The 21924-nt window shown below is 48.7% G+C and overlaps 1 protein-coding gene across 5 annotated transcripts in view; it reads left to right on the forward strand.

The window, feature by feature from the left end:
- The window catches only part of ACAN (aggrecan), a 71012-nt gene that overhangs the window by 15408 nt on the left and 33680 nt on the right, over positions 1–21924 (forward strand). For all 5 annotated transcript variants that reach the window (XM_054531822.2, XM_024232861.3, XM_054531824.2 and 2 more), the window contains exons 2-4: positions 17989–18065; positions 19144–19527; positions 20493–20667. In XM_054531822.2, the coding sequence (XP_054387797.1) occupies positions 17996–18065; positions 19144–19527; positions 20493–20667 (629 nt within the window). In that variant the 5' untranslated portion in view covers positions 17989–17995. The remainder of the gene's footprint in view (positions 1–17988; positions 18066–19143; positions 19528–20492; positions 20668–21924) is intronic.

The raw sequence follows: 21924 nt of genomic DNA on the forward strand, positions 1-21924 counted from the left end.
CTGGAGATGGATGGTGATAATGGTTGCATAACAGTGTGAATACATGATGCCACTAAACTGTACATTTTTAGAAGATTAAGATGATAAATTTTATGTTATGTATATTTTACCACAATTTAGGAGAAAACATAATCAATTTTTTTAAAATAAGGAAAGGTAGCTTCCTAGTGAGGATAATGTCATTGGAGAAACCCTGATTGGAAGGAACTGAGAGGCAGCAGACAGCATGAGTCCCTAGAAGGCACTTTTGTGAGGGCAGCTGCTCTGGCATCCTGTTGGGAGGCTATTAAGCACTATAATCCTGACAGCCTTGCAGGGGACAGTCACACAGCCAGTACAGGCTGGCAGACTACTGTGGACATGCCGGAGACAGCTGGAAAGGAAGGAAACAAAGGGTTGGGGGGCAACATCATGTCAAGGTTTTGTAGCTCTTCGGTGACTGCTCTGGGACAGGTAGGCTGTTAGAGGGAGGTCTGTGAGGGGCTCAGAGAGCAAGTCTCTCCTCTTCTGGGGTTGGAGGCCTTATTCTGCAGCCCTGAGGTACCTTGGTTCTTTGTGTCAAATTTGATGCTGAATTCACTCCATGTGGGGAACCCTTCTGCAGCAGGCACTGAGCAAATGTCTGTTAACTGAATCCATTATTTAAATAAATCTGGGGTTGGCTGGGTTCATTGACTCATGCCTGTAATCCCAACACTTTGGAAGGTTGAGGTGGGGGGATTGCTTGAAGCCAGAAGTTTGAGAACAGCCTGGGCAACACAATGAGACTCTCGTCTCTACAAAAAAAAGGCGTGGTGGCTCACACCTGTAGTTCCAGCTACTCAGGAGGCTGAGACAGGAGGATCACTTGAACCCAGGAATTGGAGGCTGCAGTGAGCTATGATCTCGCCACTGCACTCCAGCCTGGGTGACAGAGCAAGACCCTGTCTCTAAAAAATATTTTTTTTAATTAAAAAAATTAATCTTGGGGCACAATTGTCAAAGGCCCTTTGAGGACTAGGACAAACCTCCAAGGGGTACTATCTTCAGCCCCTAGCATCATTCCTGGCACACACATGGGAAGCAGGGAACTAGTTGAGAGCCCAGCTTTTGGAGTCAGACCAATCTGGGTTTGAATTCTGGCTCTACCACTCACTGGCTGAGGGAGATGAGATAAGTTATTTACCCCCTCTGAGCCTCTGTCCCCCTTGGTTCTAAAATAGGACTAATCATAGTGTGCCCCTCCCAGGACTATTGTGAGCATTAAACGAGATGAGGCTTATGTTCAAAATGCTGCTGGGCACCATGCCTGGCATGGACTCAAGCCTGGATACATACAACTTTTAGAGGACGTAGTTGTGATAGGTGCTCACAGATGAGGTATAGACCCAAGGATGAATAAAACCCAGTGCATGCTCCTCCAAGTCAGTCTCCTTGCAGAGGCAGACAGGTGCTACAGGCAGCACGTGCTCCTGCTGTGATCGAGGAGGGCAAACTGGATCATAATGGGAACATGATGGGGGACTTCGTGGAGGAGGGGCCCACCACCAAAGATTGCGAGGACTGGAGTTTCTCCCTGATACATACCTGAGTCATTCCTTGAAACCCTGAGAGCCTCTCCATCACCTACAGAATAAAGTCAATTTCTACAGCCCAATCATGGAGGCCTCTTCAGAATCTGGCCCCACTTTATTTCTAACTTTATTTGATGCTACACCACTTGCACCTGCTCCTTTCTCCCTGCCTTGTGTCCTCAGTCTCTTAATCTTAGAAGGCCCTTTCTCCACCTCTACATGTCCATATTGTACCTGTCCATCAAGGCTCAACTCAAATCCTACCTCTTCTTCGAAGCTCTCCCAGATCTCCCAAATCAGATGATGCAGATTCTGCATCCTCTCAACTCCCAGAGCCCGCTCTCTCTGCCTCTCATTGAGAGGGGCTGTCCTTGTATTGTAGGATTTTTTTTTGAGATAAGGTCTTTCTCCATTGCCCAGGCTGGGGTGAAGTGGTTGCATTAGTCCATTCTCATGCTGCTAATAAAGACACACCCGAGACTGGGTAATTTATAAAGGAAAGAGGTTTAATTGACTCACAGTTTGGCATGGCTGGGAAGGCCTCAGGAAGCGTACAATCATGGTGGAAGGGGAAGCAAACACATCCTTCTTCACATGACGGCAGGAAGGAGAAATGCCGAGCAAAGGGGGAAAAGCCCCTTATAAAACTATCAGGTTTCATGAGAACTCATCACTATCAAGAGAACAACATGAGGGTAATCACCCCCATGATTCGATTACCTCCCACTGGGTCCTTCCCATGATATATGGGAATTATGGGAACTACAATTGAAAATGAGATTTGGGTGGAGACACAGCCAAACTATATCAGTGGCACAACCAGAGTTCACTGCAGCCTTGACCTCCCAGGCTCATGTGATCCTCCTACCTCAGCCTCCCCAGTAGCCAGAACCACAGTTGCATACCACCATGGCTGGCTAATGTTGTAGAGACAGGGGGAAGGGTTGGGGGTATGGGAGGTGGTCTCCCTATGTTGTCCAGGCTGGTCTCTAACTCGTGAGCTCAAGCAATCCTCTGGCTTTGGCCTCCCAATATTGCAGGATTTATTCCCACATTGCATCCCTGCCTCACACAGTGAGCCCCTGGGGGTAGATTCACAGCTGGTCCATCCCTGTCAGCACCTGCTACAGAGTCTTCCATATGGTGAGTGTTTGACAGAGGAAAGGAAAGAGGAGGAAAGCCAAGAAGTGCTTGGAGCTTTTCTGGATGAAAGGCAATTATTCCTGCCATGTGAGGGCCAGAAAGAAGGCTATCCCAAGGAGGGAAAGCAGTGTCATTGAAGGATGCCCATGGGATGAAGAGGTCTTGTTCACTGTCCACTCAGCCAACACTGAACCATCCTGGCCAGGATGTACTGACCTCATGGATCAGAGTGGGAGGTGTCCAAGACCACCCTCTGGTTCAGTAATTTGCTAGAAGGGCTCACAGAACTCAGCAAAACTGTTACACTCACAGTTATGGTTTATTACAGCAAAAGGATACAGGTGAAAATCAGCAAAGGGAAGAGCCACAAAGGGCAGGGGCCAGGAGGGACCAGGCATGAGCTTCCAGTTGTCCTCTCCTAGAGGAGTCGTGCAGACAGCATTGCCTTCTCCCAGAAATAATATGTGCAACATCCACAGAGTCTTGCTAATCAGGGAAGCTCACCTGAGCCTTGGTATTCAGGGGTTATACTGGGGTGTGGTCACATAGACATGGCTGACCTCAGTCTCCAGCCCCTCCAGAGTTCAGGTTGATACCTCATGCCCCAAGGTCCCCACCATACATCACACCTTTAGCCTAGGGCATCCAGCATGGCCCAAGGCTCCCATATAAACAGATTCTTATTAGACAGGACATTCCGAGGGCTTAGAGGTTACCTCCTGGCAGCCAGGGTCAAGGGCCCAACCTTTCTTTGGGCAAAATTAATCCTTTGCTGCACAGAAGGACTGCTCTGTGAATGCCCTGAAATCATACACAAAATCCCATGAGTGTGGGCAACATTTCCTTAGAACCGTGTCCATAGCTTCCATCAGCTCTCAAAGAGAGCCATGATCCACGGAGCTAACTACATGTTTTCTTTTTCTTTCTTTTTCTTTTCTTTTTTTTTTTTTTTTTTTGAGATGGAGTTTCACTCTTGTTGCCCAGGCTGGAGTGCAATGGCGTGATCTTGGCTCACCGCAACCTCCGCCTCCCAGGTTCAAGCAATTCTTCTGCCTCAGCCTCCCGAGTAGCTGGGATTACAGGCATGCACCACCGTGCCTGGCTAATTTTTTGTATTTTTAGTAGAGACGGGGTTTCTCCATGTTGAGGCTAGTCTCGAACTCCTGACCTCAGGTGATCCGCCCGCCTCAGCCTCCCAAAGTGCTGGGATTACAGGCGTGAGCCACCGCGCCCGGCTGCTAACTACATGTGTTCTATGAGGTGAGGTCCTTCCCAGACCCTGGAATCAGGGGATGCAATTAGGGTCAAAATAATGAGGTTGGACTACAGATAACCCATCTCCTTTCTTACCTTTGAGTAGATCCAAGGACTAAACTCCAAGAACCTGAGCATCTGTCCCCAAAACTGAAAGGATTGGACTGGTCACCCCTTGTTTCCCTTCAGCCACATCCCAGGCACCTGGCCCTTGCTTTGTCCAGAAATTCAGCTATAGCTCCACACATCTGATGGCCCTTTCTGGCAAGCAGGCATTTCCATCAGGATCCTCAGCTGCCAGACACATTTACTGGAGGTCACTTTTTAAACCTGGGCTCAATTTTCACACAGGGAGGCTACTGAAGCATCACACTGGGTCCCCCAGCCCCTTCTCACAGAGGAAAGATCTCTCTGTCCTGCGGGGTTGGCAGTCAGCGCCAAGTAAAGGGAATTTAGCTCTTGGCCCAAGATCCCTGCCCAGGAAAGGTGCTTGCGCCTGATGGAAACTTTGGGCTGAAGTATACTCCTCTCCAAAAACTCAGGTCTGATATTTACACACAGTCTGAAATTAATGCAGAGAAAACTTCCAAGTGCTTGGGCTGGAGCAGAAGGTTGAGAACAGGAAGGGGCTGGTTCCTGGTACTAGTTTTGGTTTTTTGGTGTTTTTTTTTTTTTTTTTTTTTTCCTCACAGAACAGGGCAAAGCCGAGTGTCCCTGGGTGAATGAAGCAGGAGCATTAATCATGCCCAGTGCTTCTCCACTTTAAACTGGTTTTCCTGGGAATTTGCAATTGAGAGTGGGGAGTGGTAAGAATCGTGGGAAAAGGCCGATGGTGTTCAGCCAAATTCATCCTTCACGTGCCCACCCTTCTCCAGGCACATGCTTTGGGGCCATCCACGGCTGCAGCCACCCCATCCTTGGGAAGCACCACTAGCCTTCCTTTCTGGTGCCTGGACTCAGCATCTCTCCCAGCCTCTTGGAGATGCAGCCTTCATTCAGCACACAGCTCAGCTCTGAGTTCTGTTTTGTACCTCGATGTCTCTGGGGTCACCTACTACTCCCTGCTTGGTGGCCCAGGCCCATCCTTCTCCACTCTTGCACCTCTTTTAGCAGAAAAGGAGTGAGAATGGATATTTCCATGGGCCGTGTGTGCACTCCCGGCTACCCCTGACAGCTCTACTCAGAGCTACCCTCCCTCCTGGGGCTTCTTATGTGTTCTAAGACTGAGGCAGGAAGGCTGTGAGATCAGGTGACACTCAATAGTTATGGTTGGTCTTAAGATTAACACTCCTGACCGGGCGCAGCGGCTCACGCCTGTAATCCCAGCACTTTGGGAGGCCGAGGCAGGCGGATCATGAGATCATGAGATCAAGACCATCCTGGCTAACACGGTGAAACCCCGTCTCTACTAAAAATACAAAAAATTAGCCAGGCATGGTGGCGGGTGCCTGTAGTCCCAGCTACTCGGGAGGCTGAGGCAGGAGAATGGCGTGAACCCAGGAGGCGGAGCTTGCAGTAAGCCAAGATCGCACTACTGCACTCCTGGGCGACAGAGCGAGACTCCATCTCAAAAAAAAAAAAACAACAACAACAACAACAAAAAAAGATTAACACTCCTTCTACTTCCAAACCTAATACAAAGGGACATTGCCTAGTGATTAAGAGGCATTCATTCATTCAACAAATACTTGTTGAGCACCTACTATGTGTCAAGCACTGTTCTAAGCACTGGGAATATAGCAGTAAGAAAAACAGATAAAACTCCCTTCCCTCATGGGGTATATATTCGAGTAGCTGAAACAGACAATGAACAAACAAACAGAAAAGGACAATAATTTCAAATAATAATAATGCTATAGGCCAGGTGTGGTGGCTCATGCCTATAATCCCAGCATTTTGGGAAGCCAAGTCAAGCGGATTACCTGAGGTCAGGAGTTCAAGAACAGCCTGGCCAGCATGGTGAAACCCCATCTCTACTAAAAATACAAAAATTGGCCAGACGTGGTGGCACACACCTGCAATCCCAGCTACTTGGGAGGCTGACGCAGGAGAATTGCTTGAGCCCGGGAGGTGGAGGTTGCAGTGAGCCAAGATCTGACAGGCCTTCAGCACCACTGCACTCTAGACTGGCTGACAGAGAGAGACTCTGTCTAAAAAAAGCTATAAATAGACTTTAACAGGGTAACATGATAGGGAGGGAGGGATAGGGGAGCAGGATGGTCAAGGAAGGGACATTTAAACAGGCTACAATGACAATGGCCAGCGAGGGAAAGATCCAGAAGTGTGTGCTGGAAGAAGAAAGAGCAAGCACAAAACCCTTAGGACAAAATCAGCTCGTGTGGTCGAGGCACAGCTAGAATGTGGCGGGGTTGAGGGTTTGGGGAATAGTGGTCTGGGCAGGAGCAGGAGCGGATCACATGGGGCCTCACAGGCCCTGGGAAGGAGCTGGATTTTTCTCCAAGAACATTCATCCTAATTGGAAATCATCATTCTCAGTAAACTATCGCAAGAACAAAAAACCAAACACCGCATATTCTCACTCATAGGTGGGAATTGAACAATGAGAACACGTGGACACAGGAAGGGGAACATCACACTTCGGGGACTGTTGTGGGGTGGGGCGAGGGGGCAGGGATAGCATTGGGAGATATACCTAATGCTAGATGATGAGTTAGTGGGTGCAGCGCACCAGCATGGCACATGTATACATATGTAACTTACTTGCACATTGCGCACATGTACCATAAAACCTAAAGTATAATAATAATAATTTTAAAAAATTAAATTACATTTAAAAAAAAAAAACCATTCATCCTTTTCTGCCATGAAGTCCGTAGGCCAAGCTCCCTTTTGCTCCCACCCCTTCCAGCAGGATCAGACTACCTAGGGAACACGAGGACTTCTGGTGGGTGATTTGGAGGGAATAAGAGGAAGTTCCAAGTAAGCTGCCACAAGAGTCATCACTCTGTATCTCTTCTCCTAACTGGAAATCAGTAATTTCCAGAGGCCTCACCTATGAAAATTCTGGCCAAAGATGCCAAGAAACTTGCCCAAATTCACCCAGATAGCACATTATGAGTCAAAGGTATGAATTCAGATTGTGTTCTTAAGATACCCACCTTCTAATATACCATGTTATCTCCCAAGAGGCTTGAGAAGAGGCTATTCAGGAAACTGCATAGAGACTGGGTCCAAAGTGGACCTCAGAGACAGGATGAAGAACAGCGTATCTCTTATTGCAACAGGTCCAAGCCAAAGAGGTATTACTAGCAGGGACGTATATCAGTGAGTGGAGGGAATCACGACAGAGAGGCCAGAGAGGGGAGAAATTGATGTCATCTTTTCAAGTATTTCTGTGCTACATGTTCTAAACCCCAGCCTGCTCCTTCCACTTCCTACTGTGCCACCCCCACCTCCAGAAGCAGGCAGAACCTTCACCTAAAAGCTCACACAGGCCTTCAGCAAACCAAGGCCAGCTCTGTTTTTATTGTTTGACCAGCATCCGCCTGGCTCCTGGTCAGGACAATGAGGTTGGCCTCGGACTGGCACTGGCAGAAACAGCTCCTTGGGCTGATTTCTGAAGCTGAAGTTTTGAAGAGGCTTCAAAACACCCCTCTCCCTGTCCCTCTGTGATCAGCAACACAGGAAGCAGCAGGAGTTGGTCAGCTCTTCCAACTGCCAGAGGTACACGGTCTCTCGTGGTAGGGTGGGACTTTAGAAAAGGTTAGAGACTCAGCTCACGTGGGGGGGCTCTACTGACTACCCACAGGTTGACTAGTAGGAATCCAAATATTTTTGAGCAGATGATGATCACGCTTTTGTAGGTGCTGGCTGAGACATAGCCCATTTAATCAGAAATGACTTGATTAGAGCTCTTGAAAAGGCTCATCCTGAAAACCCCTGGAGGAAGTTAATAGGACTGTCTGCAGCCCTGCCACGCAGCAGGGCATTTGTATTTGTATAGTGGCCTTTTTTTTTTTTTTTTTTTTTTTGGAGCCCCTGGGAAATTTGCCTGAAGGACACTGTGGAAGAGCCACCATGCTGGGCTGTAGGAGCCAGCTTTGCATGGGACCTCTGGAGACACAGGGAAAGCCAGGATTCAGAGCCCCAGCAGGGCCCTGCCCTGTGGATGGAAGGTCCAAGAGTGGATCAGGACTCCCACTTGGAAACCCCCTCCTCCAAACTGGACCCTGTGTTACCCATTGGCAAGATCCCATCAAGCCTGCCCATATTCGAGGCACTCTGCCCATATTCTGGGGCAGAACTGAAAGAGATTTGGGTTTCCCTCTCTCGTGAACTAATTAGTGATGCATTTTCCCATCTACCAACCCCTAAAACTTTCCGGATCTGAAATTCCATGAGAACATTCCCCATGTCCCCCTTGATTTATATTTGTTACCTAGTATGTTGTCTCCCCCTTGAAATGTGTTTGTTGACTGAATAATGGAATGAATGAGTAAAGCTAATGAACGTAAAGGGACTGGAGATGCTGAGAAAACCATAGCATTGTAGCCACAGGACCTGGATTCCAAACCAAACTCAGCCACTCACTATCTGTGTGACTTTGGGCACGTTGTCTAACCTCTCTGAGCCACTGCTTACTACCTATGAAGATTGTTCTAAGGATAAGAAACGGCACATGTACAGCTCAGAGAGCAGTTCCTGACATAGAGCAGGCCCTTCCTAAAGATGGCCCCTGGATTGTTCCTGAAGCCATGGCATAAGTGGATAAGTGGATTCTGGCTATAAAATGCCCACTGTTACCTGAAGATAGAGAGGGGGTGACTGCCCTCCCTGACCACAGAGAAGCTCTGAGAGCTCTGTGGCAAGCCGTGGAGACAGCAGTGGCAGATTAGGTTCTTCCTTTACAGTCCACAGTTTTATTTGAACTCACATCCTAGTCCTGGGGTGAATAGAGGAATGATCCCTAGGCTAAAATAATTGGTGGGGTGAGGGGCCCCATTGTTTGCTATCATTGCAGAACAAAGACCATTCACTTACAGCATCATTAAAATTAGATACAGATGCAAATTGTAGTTGGTGGTGCTTCTTATGAGGCTAGCACCCATTAGTTGGGTGGCTACTTTGTGCAGAGACTGAACTCAGTGCCCCATTCACTTGGACCGTCATTTAAATTAGATATAGATGCAAATTGTATGTGAGTGGCACTTCTTATCAAGCTGGCACCCATTAGTTGGGTGTCTATTGTGTGCTAAGACTGGCCTCAGTGCCCATAGTAGGTGCTTAGTGTATCCATATTAGATGAAATGCAGTGAGGGGCATACACGATGCAGGTGTTCTTGCTCCTCAGTGAGGGAGGAACCAGCCAGACAAGCCTTGAGAAAGGAGGCCAACTCAGCATCTCTCATTTAAGTCCTACAGCGTCCTATGCTATGTGATAGATCCTATCTGATCAGCACTTTAGAGGTAAGGAAATTGAGCCTCCGAGAGGTTAAATAATTGAGCCAAGGTCGTATGCTCACAGGAAAGTGTCAGAGCTGCGATTCAGCCACATCTGTCTGACTCCCAATCATGCTCTTTCTGTTGCACCAGCCCTGCTCCCACCCATGCACACATCCCTTAAGTGGTTGGCCTAGTAGTTTGAAACAAAAGTGGGAAAGAAGCCATAAGCCAGGATGAGTCTGCTAATAAATTGGTCATAACAACAAGAAATGACAAAGGACATGGGTAGACAGGAGAGAGTTTCAGGCTGGGGGAGGTTTCCAGGTGGTGGCATTTGCATGGGGCCTCAAGGAAGGTGGGATTATGTCAGACATCGAGCTAAAGAGAGAGTGTTTTTTGAAGGAATGGAACTGTGTGAGCAAAAGAAGGGAGAGAAAGGACAGGGCCAGACCCTAGCCCCAGATTCAAATAGAGCACTGCCAGGGGATAAGACCCATGCCACATCAGCAGTCAGGTAACAAGTACAACCTGCAGGTATGACAGCCTCCATGGTGTCATTTCTCAGTTTCTTATTTTCTTTTCTTGCAGCTCCACTACCCGAGCCTTTTTTTGCTCCCCAGAGAGCCTCCCCTCACTTCTGTTAGACGTGTGCACCACCCTCCCAACCTCACAACTCTCCTTTCTGCCTTTTCCTCCCTAGCACAGTGAGGGCATGGGGGCATCTTTCTGAATAGGCTGGACCTTCCCGGAGAATGTGCTCAGTAGGCAAGCGAAACCCTTGTGCATTGCCCTGGATGTTGCAGCAGAACAGCAAGTGATGAGTGGGTCCCTGGCCACAAGGGAGGCCGAGAGGGTGGAGATGCAGCTCCTCCTGTCCCCAGAAGATAAAAAGGTGGAACTCCTCTGCACTGCATGGAGCTGGCTTTTGGAATCTCAGAGAACTCCAGAGTTAATTCTCCCAACCTGCCCCCATTTCAGAGACGGAAAATCCAAGGCTCAGGGTCAGGCAGCCGTTTTAGTCAGGGCCAAGGTTAGGACCCAGAGCCAACTCACTCATGTCTGCTATCTCTGGATACAGGTTTGTCTGCACCCACTAGGCTAGAAGCAACTCCAAGGAAAAACCTTTCTTTCCCTTCACTGGGCCCCTCTGTCTTAGCACAGAGTTGCTCAAGGCCAATCCTAGACAAAAGTATGGCCTTGAAGGGTTTATCTCCAGCACTTGCCACCCTGCTGCCAACTGCCTGTTTCACAGGACCCACACACTTGCCCGGAATGGAGGAAAACACTTATGGAATTTGATTTAAGATGCTTCAGTGATGACAGAGCAAGCAATAAATCTGGAAAAAGGAAATCAAAGATATGGAAAAAGACAAGGTGTTGAAGAAGATGGGGAGAAGAGAAAGAGGAGGAAATATCAAAAGAGTATTAGCATCTACAAAAATTACCTTCACAGTTTCCCTGGGGGTGATGCTTGCATGATGATCCCAATTTACAGAGGGAAAACTGTAAACTGAGGCCTTCCATGAGTTTCCTGGTGAGTTAGGACAGAGCTGGGACTGAAATCAGCTTCCTGGCTTCCTGTTTCTATACCATCCCACCATGTCTGTTTAGAATATGTGGGAAGTTAACAGCTGCACTTGGGGTGACTCTGGCCAGATGTGCTCTTGGTGTAGGGTCCCTGGCCTTTTCCCTATGCTGAGTTTGAAATCCCAGCCTCAAGTGCATATGCTACTGTGTTTATGCACAGCTATCAGGATGATCTTGTTCATGAGTGAGTGACAAGAGAAGAGGTGCTATTGGGAGATTAGGCTGCAAATAAGTGATGTGCTGGTGGCTGGTGACTACAGGAATGGGGGACCTTGGTCCTTTCGAATCCATCTTCTAGGACTTAAGTCAGGGACACAGAGCCACCTGGTTGCAGGCAAATCTTACTGGTCTATCAGTTTACCAAACCCCAACGTCTACTTGCTCATCTAACAAGGAGGTGTCAAATACCATTTTGTGTTATTCCTGGTACTGTGTGAGTTAGCATAAAGGGATTTTGTTTTAATTTAAGATTTGATTTTCTTTTTTTTTAATTTATTTTTTATTTTTTGTTTTTTATTTTATTATTGTTATACTTTAGGTTTTAGGGTACATGTGCACAATGTGCAGGTTAGTCACATATGTATACATGTGCCATGCTGATGTGCTGCAGCCATTAACTCACCATTTAGCATTAGGTATATCTCCTCTAGGAGGTCACAGTCTGCATGATGAGACAAAGTCAGCACACATAAAACAACAGAAGAAAAATTGGGTGCTAAAGAGCGTGTAGAAAGTCATAGCTAGGGGGAATAGAACCCAGGGCCAAGGCCTGGTGAGGCAGGCTTCAGGGAGGAGGCCTGCAGGGTCTGGGAGGTGGAGGTGGGCGTTCACGTAGCCAGCAAACATTTGCTGAGTCTACGCTGATGTGGACTCACGCTGGGCTAGGGGAAGTGACATGGAGATGAACATTTCCTGACCATACCCTAGGGCTGGCAAACTGACCTTGGTTTTAGGGCCAGCCTCAATGTCCCCAGGGACACATGGAGGACAGCACAATGAATGGAGAATGAGGCTTCATTCAAAGGAAAGAAAAGTGCTCATTATCCTTCCCCAGCCCGTTTCTTTATTTACTATTATAGTCATGCAACATTTAACAGGGATGCGTTCTGAGAAATGCATTCTTAGGCAATTTTGTCATCCAGCAACATGTGCAGTGGAGACCCCTCCACTAAAGTGTACTTACACAAACCTGGATGGTACAGCCTACTACACTCCTAGGCCATATGGTATAGCCTAGTGCTCCTAGATGACACACTCATACAGCATGTTACTATACTGAATACTGTATTTTTACTGTACCTTTTGTATGTTTAGATAGATTTAGATACACAAATACTTCCCTTTGTGTATACACGAATACTTCCCTTTGTGTATCTAAACCTATCTAAACATATAAAAGATACAGTAAAAATCCTGTATAAAAGATACAGTAAAAGTCCTGTATAAAAGATAAACAATGGTACACCTATAGGGCATTTACCATGAACAGTGCTTGCAGGACTGGAAGTTGCTCTGGATGGGTGAGTGAGTGAGTGGTGAGTGAATGCGAAGGCCTAGGACATTATTGTACACTGGTGTAGGCTTTATAGACACTATACACTTAGGCTACACTAAATTTGTAAAAATAAATAAAACGATTGCACTATGATGTTACGATGGCTGCAATGTCACCAGGTGATCACCAGGTGATCGGTGTTTGTCAGCCCCATTAGAATCTTACAGGACCATCATCGTAGGTACAGTTTGTTGTTGACTGAAATATTATGTGGCCCATGGCTGTATTTACTTCCAGTAGTGTGCTGGTAAATCCACTCTCAAAAAGAAAAAGAAAAAGAAGAAGTCTCACCTCGTTGATAGCGTCTGCTGATATCCATCATAACCAGTTTCAAACAACCAGTGTGATGTCACCAAACACAAAATTGGAAAGAGATGCATAAAATGGGCTCCGGCTGGCTGGTGCCAATTGGCTGTAGCATAACACTGGTTCTCCTTGGAGCCCTGGGAAGGGGTGACTCTGATTATTCCTCCTCTGGGCCGCACATGGCCTGTGACCTTCCCAAAATCACATGCTGCACTGAAGCGTTATCGTTAATCAATACAGCCATGCACATCACAAGGAAGCAGCATGTCTCTAGCTGAGACTTACTGAATGTGATGTGGGAGTGGTCTACTTCATTCGGCCGGGCACCACCTAGGTGCTCATCACATGTGAGCCTCTAGTCCCATCCTCAGCCCTCCTCCCCCCAAGGCCTAGGGTTGAAGGAGATTGCTTCTAAGATGTACGGGCCGCCATTGGTTCATTCATTCATTCATTCATTCATTCGTTCATTCAGCAATTTCCTCTCTTTGTGCCACACACTACATAGGGTGTCAGGGAGACAGTGGGGAACAAGACAGACACAACAGCTACCTTGTGAAGTTTGTTAATGCTGGGAATTATGAGGGCCAGGCCCCCTGGCACTGAGTTCTGGTTTGGGCTCCACTTCCAACCTACCATATGGCCTTGAGCAAGTCAGCCTCCTCCTTGGGCCTCAGTTTCTTCATCTGTAAAATGAAGAAGTTAGGCTTGATGTTCACTAAGGTCTCTCACAGCTTAGACCTTCTGTGGCTCCAGCGGGTAAAGAGAGGTCCAGAAGGCCGCCACAGGAGGAAGGGTTGGTTGGAGGGACCAGGAATGTCTCCATGGAGGAACAGCAGGCAGGAAGCAGACTGGACCTCTGAAGATTCACCATGAGTCCCATGAAAGAGGAGGGGATGTGTTTTGCGTGGCTCCTGATGGTGGAACTCTTGGGTGTAAATTATAATGTGGGTGAGCCATTTTGACTCAATCTTGAAAGTTCTTGAGTACAATTGGAGCTGCTCAGCCAAGGAATGGGCCACCTTGTGAAGGAATGAGCACCTACCATGCAATCAGAGGCCAAAGACCACCTGGCCGAGCTGTATATACAGGATTCATGTCAGGGAGGTCATGATTGTAGCATCATGATCATCAGTAGTGAAGGAATGAAAAAAAAAGAAGTTGTGTGGTCCATTGTATTATGTGGAAAAGACAAATAGCATGCAAAAAGATTGCAATTACAGAAAAACACAAGTAGATACCTTAAAAAAAAAAAAAAAAGACTAGAATGGCCAGGTACGGTGGCTTACACCTGTAATCCCAGCACTTTGGGAGGCCAAAGTGGGTGGATCACTTGAGGACAGGAGTTCGAGACCAGCCTGCCCAACATGGTGAAACCCTGTCTCTACCAAAAAATACAAAAATTAGCCAGGTATGGTGGCACACACCTGTAGTCCCAACTGCTCAATGGTTGAGGCAAGACAATTGCTTGAACCTGGGAGGCAGAGGTTGCAGTGAGCCGAGATCATGCCACTGCACTCCAGCCTGGATGACTAGAAGGCAAACTATCAAAACACTAATAATGAGGATTCGGATTGTAGATGATGGTCATTTTTTTTTCCCCCATTGTCCTATTTTCCAAATGTTTGGTAGTATGATAATGTTGTGTTTGAGATGAATGCAGTTTTATTATTTATGGAAAGTCATCTGGTCCAACCCTCATCCTGGGACAGGAAGCCTCTCTACAACCACTAAACTCTCTTCCAATCCCCCAGTTCTGAGAGGCTCAGTCAGGCCTGACGACCAGGGAGGTGAGAGGAAAGTTACACTGATGGATGCTTGCTGAGTGCCAGAGCCTGTGCTGGGTGCAGAGCCAAAGAAACAGCGTCTGGCCTGGAGGAGGGACGATGGCAGTCACATTATCTCACTGAGTCTTTGAAACAGCCGTGGGGCAGGTCCTGGATTATTAAGCAGTAGGCGTCTACCCAGGTCGAGGAGGGGTCTCCACTGTACATGTTGCTGGAAGAGGCATTCAGGGAGAGTGGGTGAGCTGCCTGTTCAATCCCATAATTTGTTGGAATCCAGGCCAAGACCTTGGCCAGGTAGACAACCATGGGGTAGAGTCTGGCTGATGAGGAAGTGAAGGTTTCCTTGTCTCCAACCTGGACACATGCACGCATGCTCACACAGACGCATAGCCTCAGCTCAAGCTAAAAGCACCTCACTTTCCCCTACCAAATCTCCACGTAATTCTCTCTGAGAAAGTCAATTCCTTGATGATGAACCCAAACCACATGGCTCTCACCCGGCCTTCACCCAGCATCCCCTTCCTGCTCCCCAAGCTCCCCTCTCCGCTTCATTTCAGGCTCCCCGTCCCCTTCCTTTGCCTCACCTATGCTGTCGCCCTGTCAGCACCTAACTCAGCTTCCCATGGAGAAAGGCCTCCCTGTTGACAGGGCCGTGCTGGGACTCGGGGCTGCCAAAGTCAGTCTTCTCGCATAAAAGGCTCAGTGAGTCCTGGAGACTCTTGGAAGCCAGACAGAATGGAATTTCTCCCTATTTTCTTTACAGCTGAGAAAACACACACAAACACAAGAGCATATTTATTGCGATATTTCTATCCCAAAGTTTGTCTTTAAACAAAAAAAAAAAGAAATAAAATTAGTTTCTCTGCCCACTCCACCTCTATCCCCCTCCCCCCACTCTCCCCCTCACTCCACTCTCCCCCTCCCCCCACTCTCCCCCTCCCCCACTCTCCCCCTCCCCACCTCTTTTCATTCCTTCCCATTCCCTGGTCTGAGCCAGGGAGAGAAACCAAGCCACCCAAGCCCCACAGAGCACTCCTACAACCCCGGACAATGTCCAGCTTGTTCAGAGAGTGAGGGAAGAAACACAGCTCCGAAAACATACACACAACCTCCCAATGAAGGGTGTTCTGAGGGAAGAACAGGCGGGCCTTGTGTCTGAACACGAATCCCTAAGGCTCTGGGAAGAGAGGAGCCGGAAAGTCTAGACCCCTCCCCGGAGTGGAGAAGATACCTTGCCCTCTGCCCTCTGGGGAACTATTTCCCAGCCGCAACTGGTCACATGGGGCTTGAACGAGAGCCCCTCATGGTGCCACAGCCTGGAGCCAGAGACTTTTCTTTAAAAGGCAGCATCTAGGTAGAAAAATCCCTAAGGAGACACAAGGGGCTACTTCTCAGAACTTTGGGATTTTCCAGACTTTCTCCAGTGTGAGGATGACGTGCCTCATGCATTCACCTCATACCCCTAGCAGCACCCACAGACAGCCCTTTCATTTCTGGGGTGACTCGTATATGTAGCATAGGTGGTAGAAAGATGTCACACTCAATCAACAGGAAGAAAGGGTCACTCGGAGTCCTGGGCCCACCCTGCCTCTGCCCCTGGCGTTCCTGGATGGGAACACCAGTGCCCTCCCAACACCCCTCCTGAGCCTAGGGACTCCTGGGGTGCCCCCCCATCCCCAAATCCATCCAGCCCCAGCCGGCGGTGACTGAGCCAAGAGCGACACCTGCTGGGCCATTGGATTCTGATCGAGCAAAGGTCTCGGAATGCCACGGGCGAGAGTTGCTGAAAGCTCCACTCTTTTCTTTAGTCCCAGATCCTCCATCCTCTCCAAGGTTCCCTCCCTCTGTGATGCAAGCACTTCTTAAACCAAAAGGGCAGGGTAGGTGCTGATGCAAGTCCACCCAACAGAACAACTCGGGGAACATCACCAGGCATGTGCCGTGGAGGGAAGTTCACAGGAGGTGTCCGTAATGGGACTGCACGTGTTCTAGGCCAGCGGTGCTCCATCTTGGCTGCACCTTAGAACCTTCCAAGCTCTAAAAATCCTGATGTCCAGGCTGAAGCCCAGGTGATTTCAGTGTGCAGCTGAGGTTAAGAGTGCTGCTCTGATGGGTCTCCTGTACATTCTGTTGGGTCTTCTTGGGTCCACTTATGCTGGAGTCAGGGTTCCAATTGTGCACCTTTACACTGTGGTTGTCACAGACCTGTGTATTTATCATGACAGCTTTCCAGCAGATGACGATAAGGAAGGTTTGTCTTTCTAATCCATGTGAAGTCATTGAACTAGCAGGAGAACTACAGCATCCTAGGTCTAATTTCTGTCCTAAAATATTAATCCATTCATCCCACAGCCTCCTCAAGAGCTCCCTAGGTGAATATCTTTTCCCTGACATGAACCAGGCCCCTAAACCTTGCCTGAAACCTTGGAGGTTAGTCCATTCTAAAACACACGTGATCTCTGGATTTGAAGTTGGTGGCAGGCCCAGGTTTCATTAGGGATGTTGAGCACCTCATCACTTCTCTGAGCCTGAAGGACTGTATTAGTCAGGGTTCTCCAAGGAAACAAACCAATAGGACACATGCACACAGACACACACATACACACACATACACACACACACAAGACAGAGAGAGAGAGAGAGAGAATTACTATAAGCAATGGGTTCATGCAATTATAGAGGCTGGCAAGTCCCAAGGTCTGCATGGTAAGTTGGTAAGCTAGACCAGGAGACCTGGTGGTGTAGTTCTAGCCCAAGTTTGAAGGCTTGAGACCCAAACGAACTGATTGGGGTAGTTTCAGTTTGAAAGTCAGTAAGCTTGAGACCTAGGAAGAGCTGATGTTTTAATTCAAGTCCAAAGGGAAGAAAAAGCAATGTTCTAGCTCAAAGGCCATCAAGCACAAAGAATTCTCTCTTTCTCAGGAGAGGTCAGTTTTTCCTCTCTATTCAGTCTTCAACTGATTGGACGAGATCCTCCCACGTTAGGGAGAACCATCTGTTTTATTCAGTCTACCGATTCCAATGTCAATGTCATCCAGAAACACCCTCACAGACACACCCAGAACAATGCTTGGCCAAATGTCTGGGCGCCCCAGCCCAGTCAAGTTGACTCATAAAATTAACCGTCACAGGAACTCATTCAGATAAGACTTCACTGGCTGAAAGATGGGAGGTTAGGTTTATTAGCCTAATGCCTGGAATTAAACTGAGAAACCTGTGAAGGTTTTGTGAGAGAAGGATTTTTTAAGAAAATATCTCACAAACCACTTGCAGCCTCCTTCTCTGGAGATGATTCCAGGTCCTTGGGTGTGGAATTATCACGTTGCATCCTATGTCACATGACTCTGTTTGACCTCACCATGCCTTCACTGTCTAAATAACACCCCTGCCTTCCCTCTTCCAGGTGAACTATGACCACTTTACTCTGGGTTTTCGTAACTCTGAGGGTCATCACTGCAGCTGTCACTGTAGAAACTTCAGGTGAGGACATTCCTAGGCATGTCTCACGTATTCAGTAGGCATGAGTACTAGGTTTGAGTACTGGGTACTGAACCTGGTGCTACTGGTCCCGACAGCTGGCAGGGAGAGCTCCCGGCAGGTGCCCTCCTTCCCTCCATGGATCTCAGTGAGGACTGCTGCGCAATGAGCTTGCAGGAGGGGCAGGACACAGACAAACCAGTGGAGAAAGGGCCATTGAGGGAGGATTAGCTGGAGCACCAAAGAAGAAAGGTCACTTGGGAGACAGCCAGAGAAAAGCCCCAGGGAATCAGACAGGTCTTTGCCTTTTCTGCAAACCATCCTCGGGAAGCCCCAGCCTGGTCTCGTGCATGTGGAAGGCACTGGGTCTACTGCTAATCCAGCGTTGGACCAAATGAGCAAAACTTCCACTGACCCCAGGATGGGCTTGACCCCAGAAGGGAAGGTATGTCTCCCCTAGGCCCAGACAAGAGAGTCTGACTCTTTGCACACCAAAATGTCTGATCTCGGATGCTTCTCCACCCGAGTCCCCTGACTCCCAAACAGCAGAAGAGAGTGACTTGTCCTGGTGGCAAAATCAGGCTCGTACCCAGAGCAGACCTCCCCAAATGGGACACATCTTAGAAGTTTTCTGTCTCAGCTTTAAAATTGTGTAGATTACTTTTCTACCCCAAAATAATTTTTCCCAAAATCTTTGAGTTAAGCTGTCACTCCAAGGAGATGGGTCCTGTTTTATTCCATGCTTTGATGCTTGCTGCAGTACCCCAGTTTGAGAAACAGGGAGTTGGTCCTGACTCTGACGTCTCCCCTCCCCTCCTCTGGAATCCTTTTCTAGCTCCATAGTTTCTGTCTCAAGGTGCAGAGGCCAGGGGTCTTGAGGAACGCTGCTCTGGAAAGGGCGTTGCAAGCTTTTCCGGAAATTCCCACATGACACAGGAGCATCCCCATCATAGAGAGACACACTCATTGGATTTTGCTCTCTCAGGAGAGTGCATTGCTGGAAGGAAGGATGGATGGGGAGGCGGGATGGGCCTCTCTAGGCACTAACAGGTCTCTCTTCCACCCCACCTCTCCCACACAGACCATGACAACTCGCTGAGTGTCAGCATCCCCCAACCGTCCCCGCTGAGGGTCCTCCTGGGGACCTCCCTCACCATCCCCTGCTATTTCATCGACCCCATGCACCCTGTGACCACTGCCCCCTCTACCGCTCCCCTGGCCCCAAGAATCAAGTGGAGCCGGGTGTCCAAGGAGAAGGAGGTAGTGCTGCTGGTGGCCACTGAAGGGCGTGTGCGGGTCAACAGTGCCTACCAGGACAAGGTCTCGCTGCCCAACTACCCGGCCATCCCCAGTGACGCCACCTTGGAAATCCAGAGCCTGCGCTCCAATGACTCTGGGGTCTACCGCTGCGAGGTGATGCATGGCATCGAGGACAGCGAGGCCACCCTGGAGGTCGTGGTGAAAGGTGAGAGCCTCCCACAGGGACAGACGCTGCTTCACCCACAGAAAGAACCAGAGCAGTCTCCGCAGTGCGGGCGCAGGCAGGCTGGCCTTCAAACCGTCTCCTCCACGCACCTCAGCCAAGTTACTTAACTTCAGCTGCTTCCTCTGTGACATGGAGCTGGTAATATCATTCTCTCTGGACTTAGGGAGCATTAAATACTTCCTGGCTGTGGTCACAGGTAACTGACAGTTTGTGCTTCCCAAGAATCCTGTGATCTGGTGGGTCTTGTGAGCGTGCCCATTTTACAGACAAGCAAACTGAGGGCAAGTGACTTGCCTGAGGTTACCCTGGAAATGAGTCAGAGCAGTCTCCTGACAGCTCATCCTGGTGTCTTTTCCCTCCCCCTCTCCACTCTCATTCTCAGTTCCAGAAGCCAAAGCAAGGGCTGAAGACTCTCCGGTCTCTTTCTCTCAGTGGCCCAAGGAGAACAGTCAGGTCTTTGGTTAGCTTCAGGACTTCGGTCAATACCAGATTTTTCCCAGGGGGAGGTACACTGGGAGGCTCTGTCAAAGACGGCTCACTCCTGGGCACACCTTAAATGGGGTTTCCGCTAGGGTGGCCCTGGGCTGAGGGTACAGGGGGTTCTGAGTGTCTCTTTCCCCTAATGCAATATGGGGGTCTTGGAGTGATAAGAAAAAACTATAAGGAGGCAGGTTTTCATTTAATTCAAAGAACTTTCTCATTATCAGGATTATCATAAGTCTTCAAAAAGGAATGCCTTGTAAGGTAGTGAGCTCCCCATTACCGGGTGTTCCAGCAAATTCAGAAGGATCACATGCAAAGGTGTACAGGGAGTCATGCATCAGCCCAGACCGGCCAGTTCCCTAAGGTCCCTTTGACTATTGCCATAATTCTGCGAGGGCCTCAGTGATCAGAGACTGTGCCTGACCAGCTCTTCCGCTTGTGGGCGTGTATGTGTCTTGCAGGCATCGTGTTCCATTACAGAGCCATCTCTACACGCTACACCCTCGACTTTGACAAGGCACAGAGGGCCTGCCTGCAAAACAGTGCCATCATCGCCACACCCGAGCAGCTGCAGGCCGCCTACGAAGACGGCTTCCACCAGTGTGACGCCGGCTGGCTGGCTGACCAGACTGTCAGGTGAGCCCTAGCCCATCAGCTAGTGGGGGCCAGGAGTCAGCGGCCACAGGGGAGTGGGGCGGGTGCTGGGTGGAACGTTGGCCAGCACCGAGCTGGTGCAAGCGTGACACTGTGGCCAGCCTAGGTTAGGGGCCGTGGTCATACCTTGGCCGAACAGCAGCTCAGTGACCCATCCCAAACCCTAGTTATTGTGATTCTCTCTTGCAAATGGGATGACGGACTGCTAGCAACCTTGCCCTACATGTCATTATTTTTCCTACCCATTTTTTTCTTTGCCATGATTTCCTCACTTTTAAACTTTGGTGTCTTCTGTATTTTTGTAAACAACCTTCCATCCTTTTTGTTTTTAATAAGGCAAGACATAAATTGAACCCCTTGGTACATCCTTCCCTGAGTGTAGTTGCTGGGGAGTGAGGTGCAGAGCAGTCCAAATAGACCCTGCCCTCAAGGGATCTCAATGCACTCTGAAGGCAAGATGATATCACCCATTTCAGGAGCATCATAGCTCCAACAGCCAGAACCACAAAGCCTCAGGAAGAAAACAAAGGAAAATGTCTTTGCAATCTCAGGGTAGGAAAAGAGATCTTAGGATACAAAAACTATAGCCATAAAAAAAAAAAAAAGATGAGATAATAGTCTAGCATAGAGCAAGAGCCCACACCTGGGCGGCATAAAGAACTGGACTCAGCCGGGCGCGGTGGCTCATGCCTGTAAACCCAGCACTTTGGGAGGCCAAGGTGGGCAGATCACGAGGTCAGGAGATCGAGACCATCCTGGCTAACATGGTGAAACCCCATCTCTACTAAAAAATACAAAAAATTAGCTGGGCGTGGTGGTGGGCTCCTGTAGTCTCAGCTTCTCAGGAGGCTGAGGCAGGAGAATGGCGTGAACCCAGGAGGTGGAGCTTGCAGTGAGCCAAGATCGCGCCACTGCACTCCAGCCTAGGTGACAGAGCGAGACTCCATCTCAAAAAAAAAAAGAACTGGACTCAAATTCCAGCTCTGGCACTTGGAAACTGCGTGACTGTGGACAAATCGTTTAACACCTCTGAGCCCCAGTTTCTTCAAGTGTAAAGTAGATTGATGATAGCACCTACCTCATTGGGTTGACGTGAGACTCAAATGATATAGAGCGACGCCTAACAAACTAGGGCCCAGAGGCCAAGTCCAACCCACCCCTTGCTTCTGTAAATAAAGTTTTATTGGGACACAGTCACACCCATCTGCATATCTGTGGGTGCTTCACGCTACAGTGGCA

Source organism: Pongo abelii, chromosome 16, assembly GCF_028885655.2.
Source record: "Pongo abelii isolate AG06213 chromosome 16, NHGRI_mPonAbe1-v2.0_pri, whole genome shotgun sequence".
NCBI lineage: Eukaryota > Metazoa > Chordata > Mammalia > Primates > Hominidae > Pongo > Pongo abelii.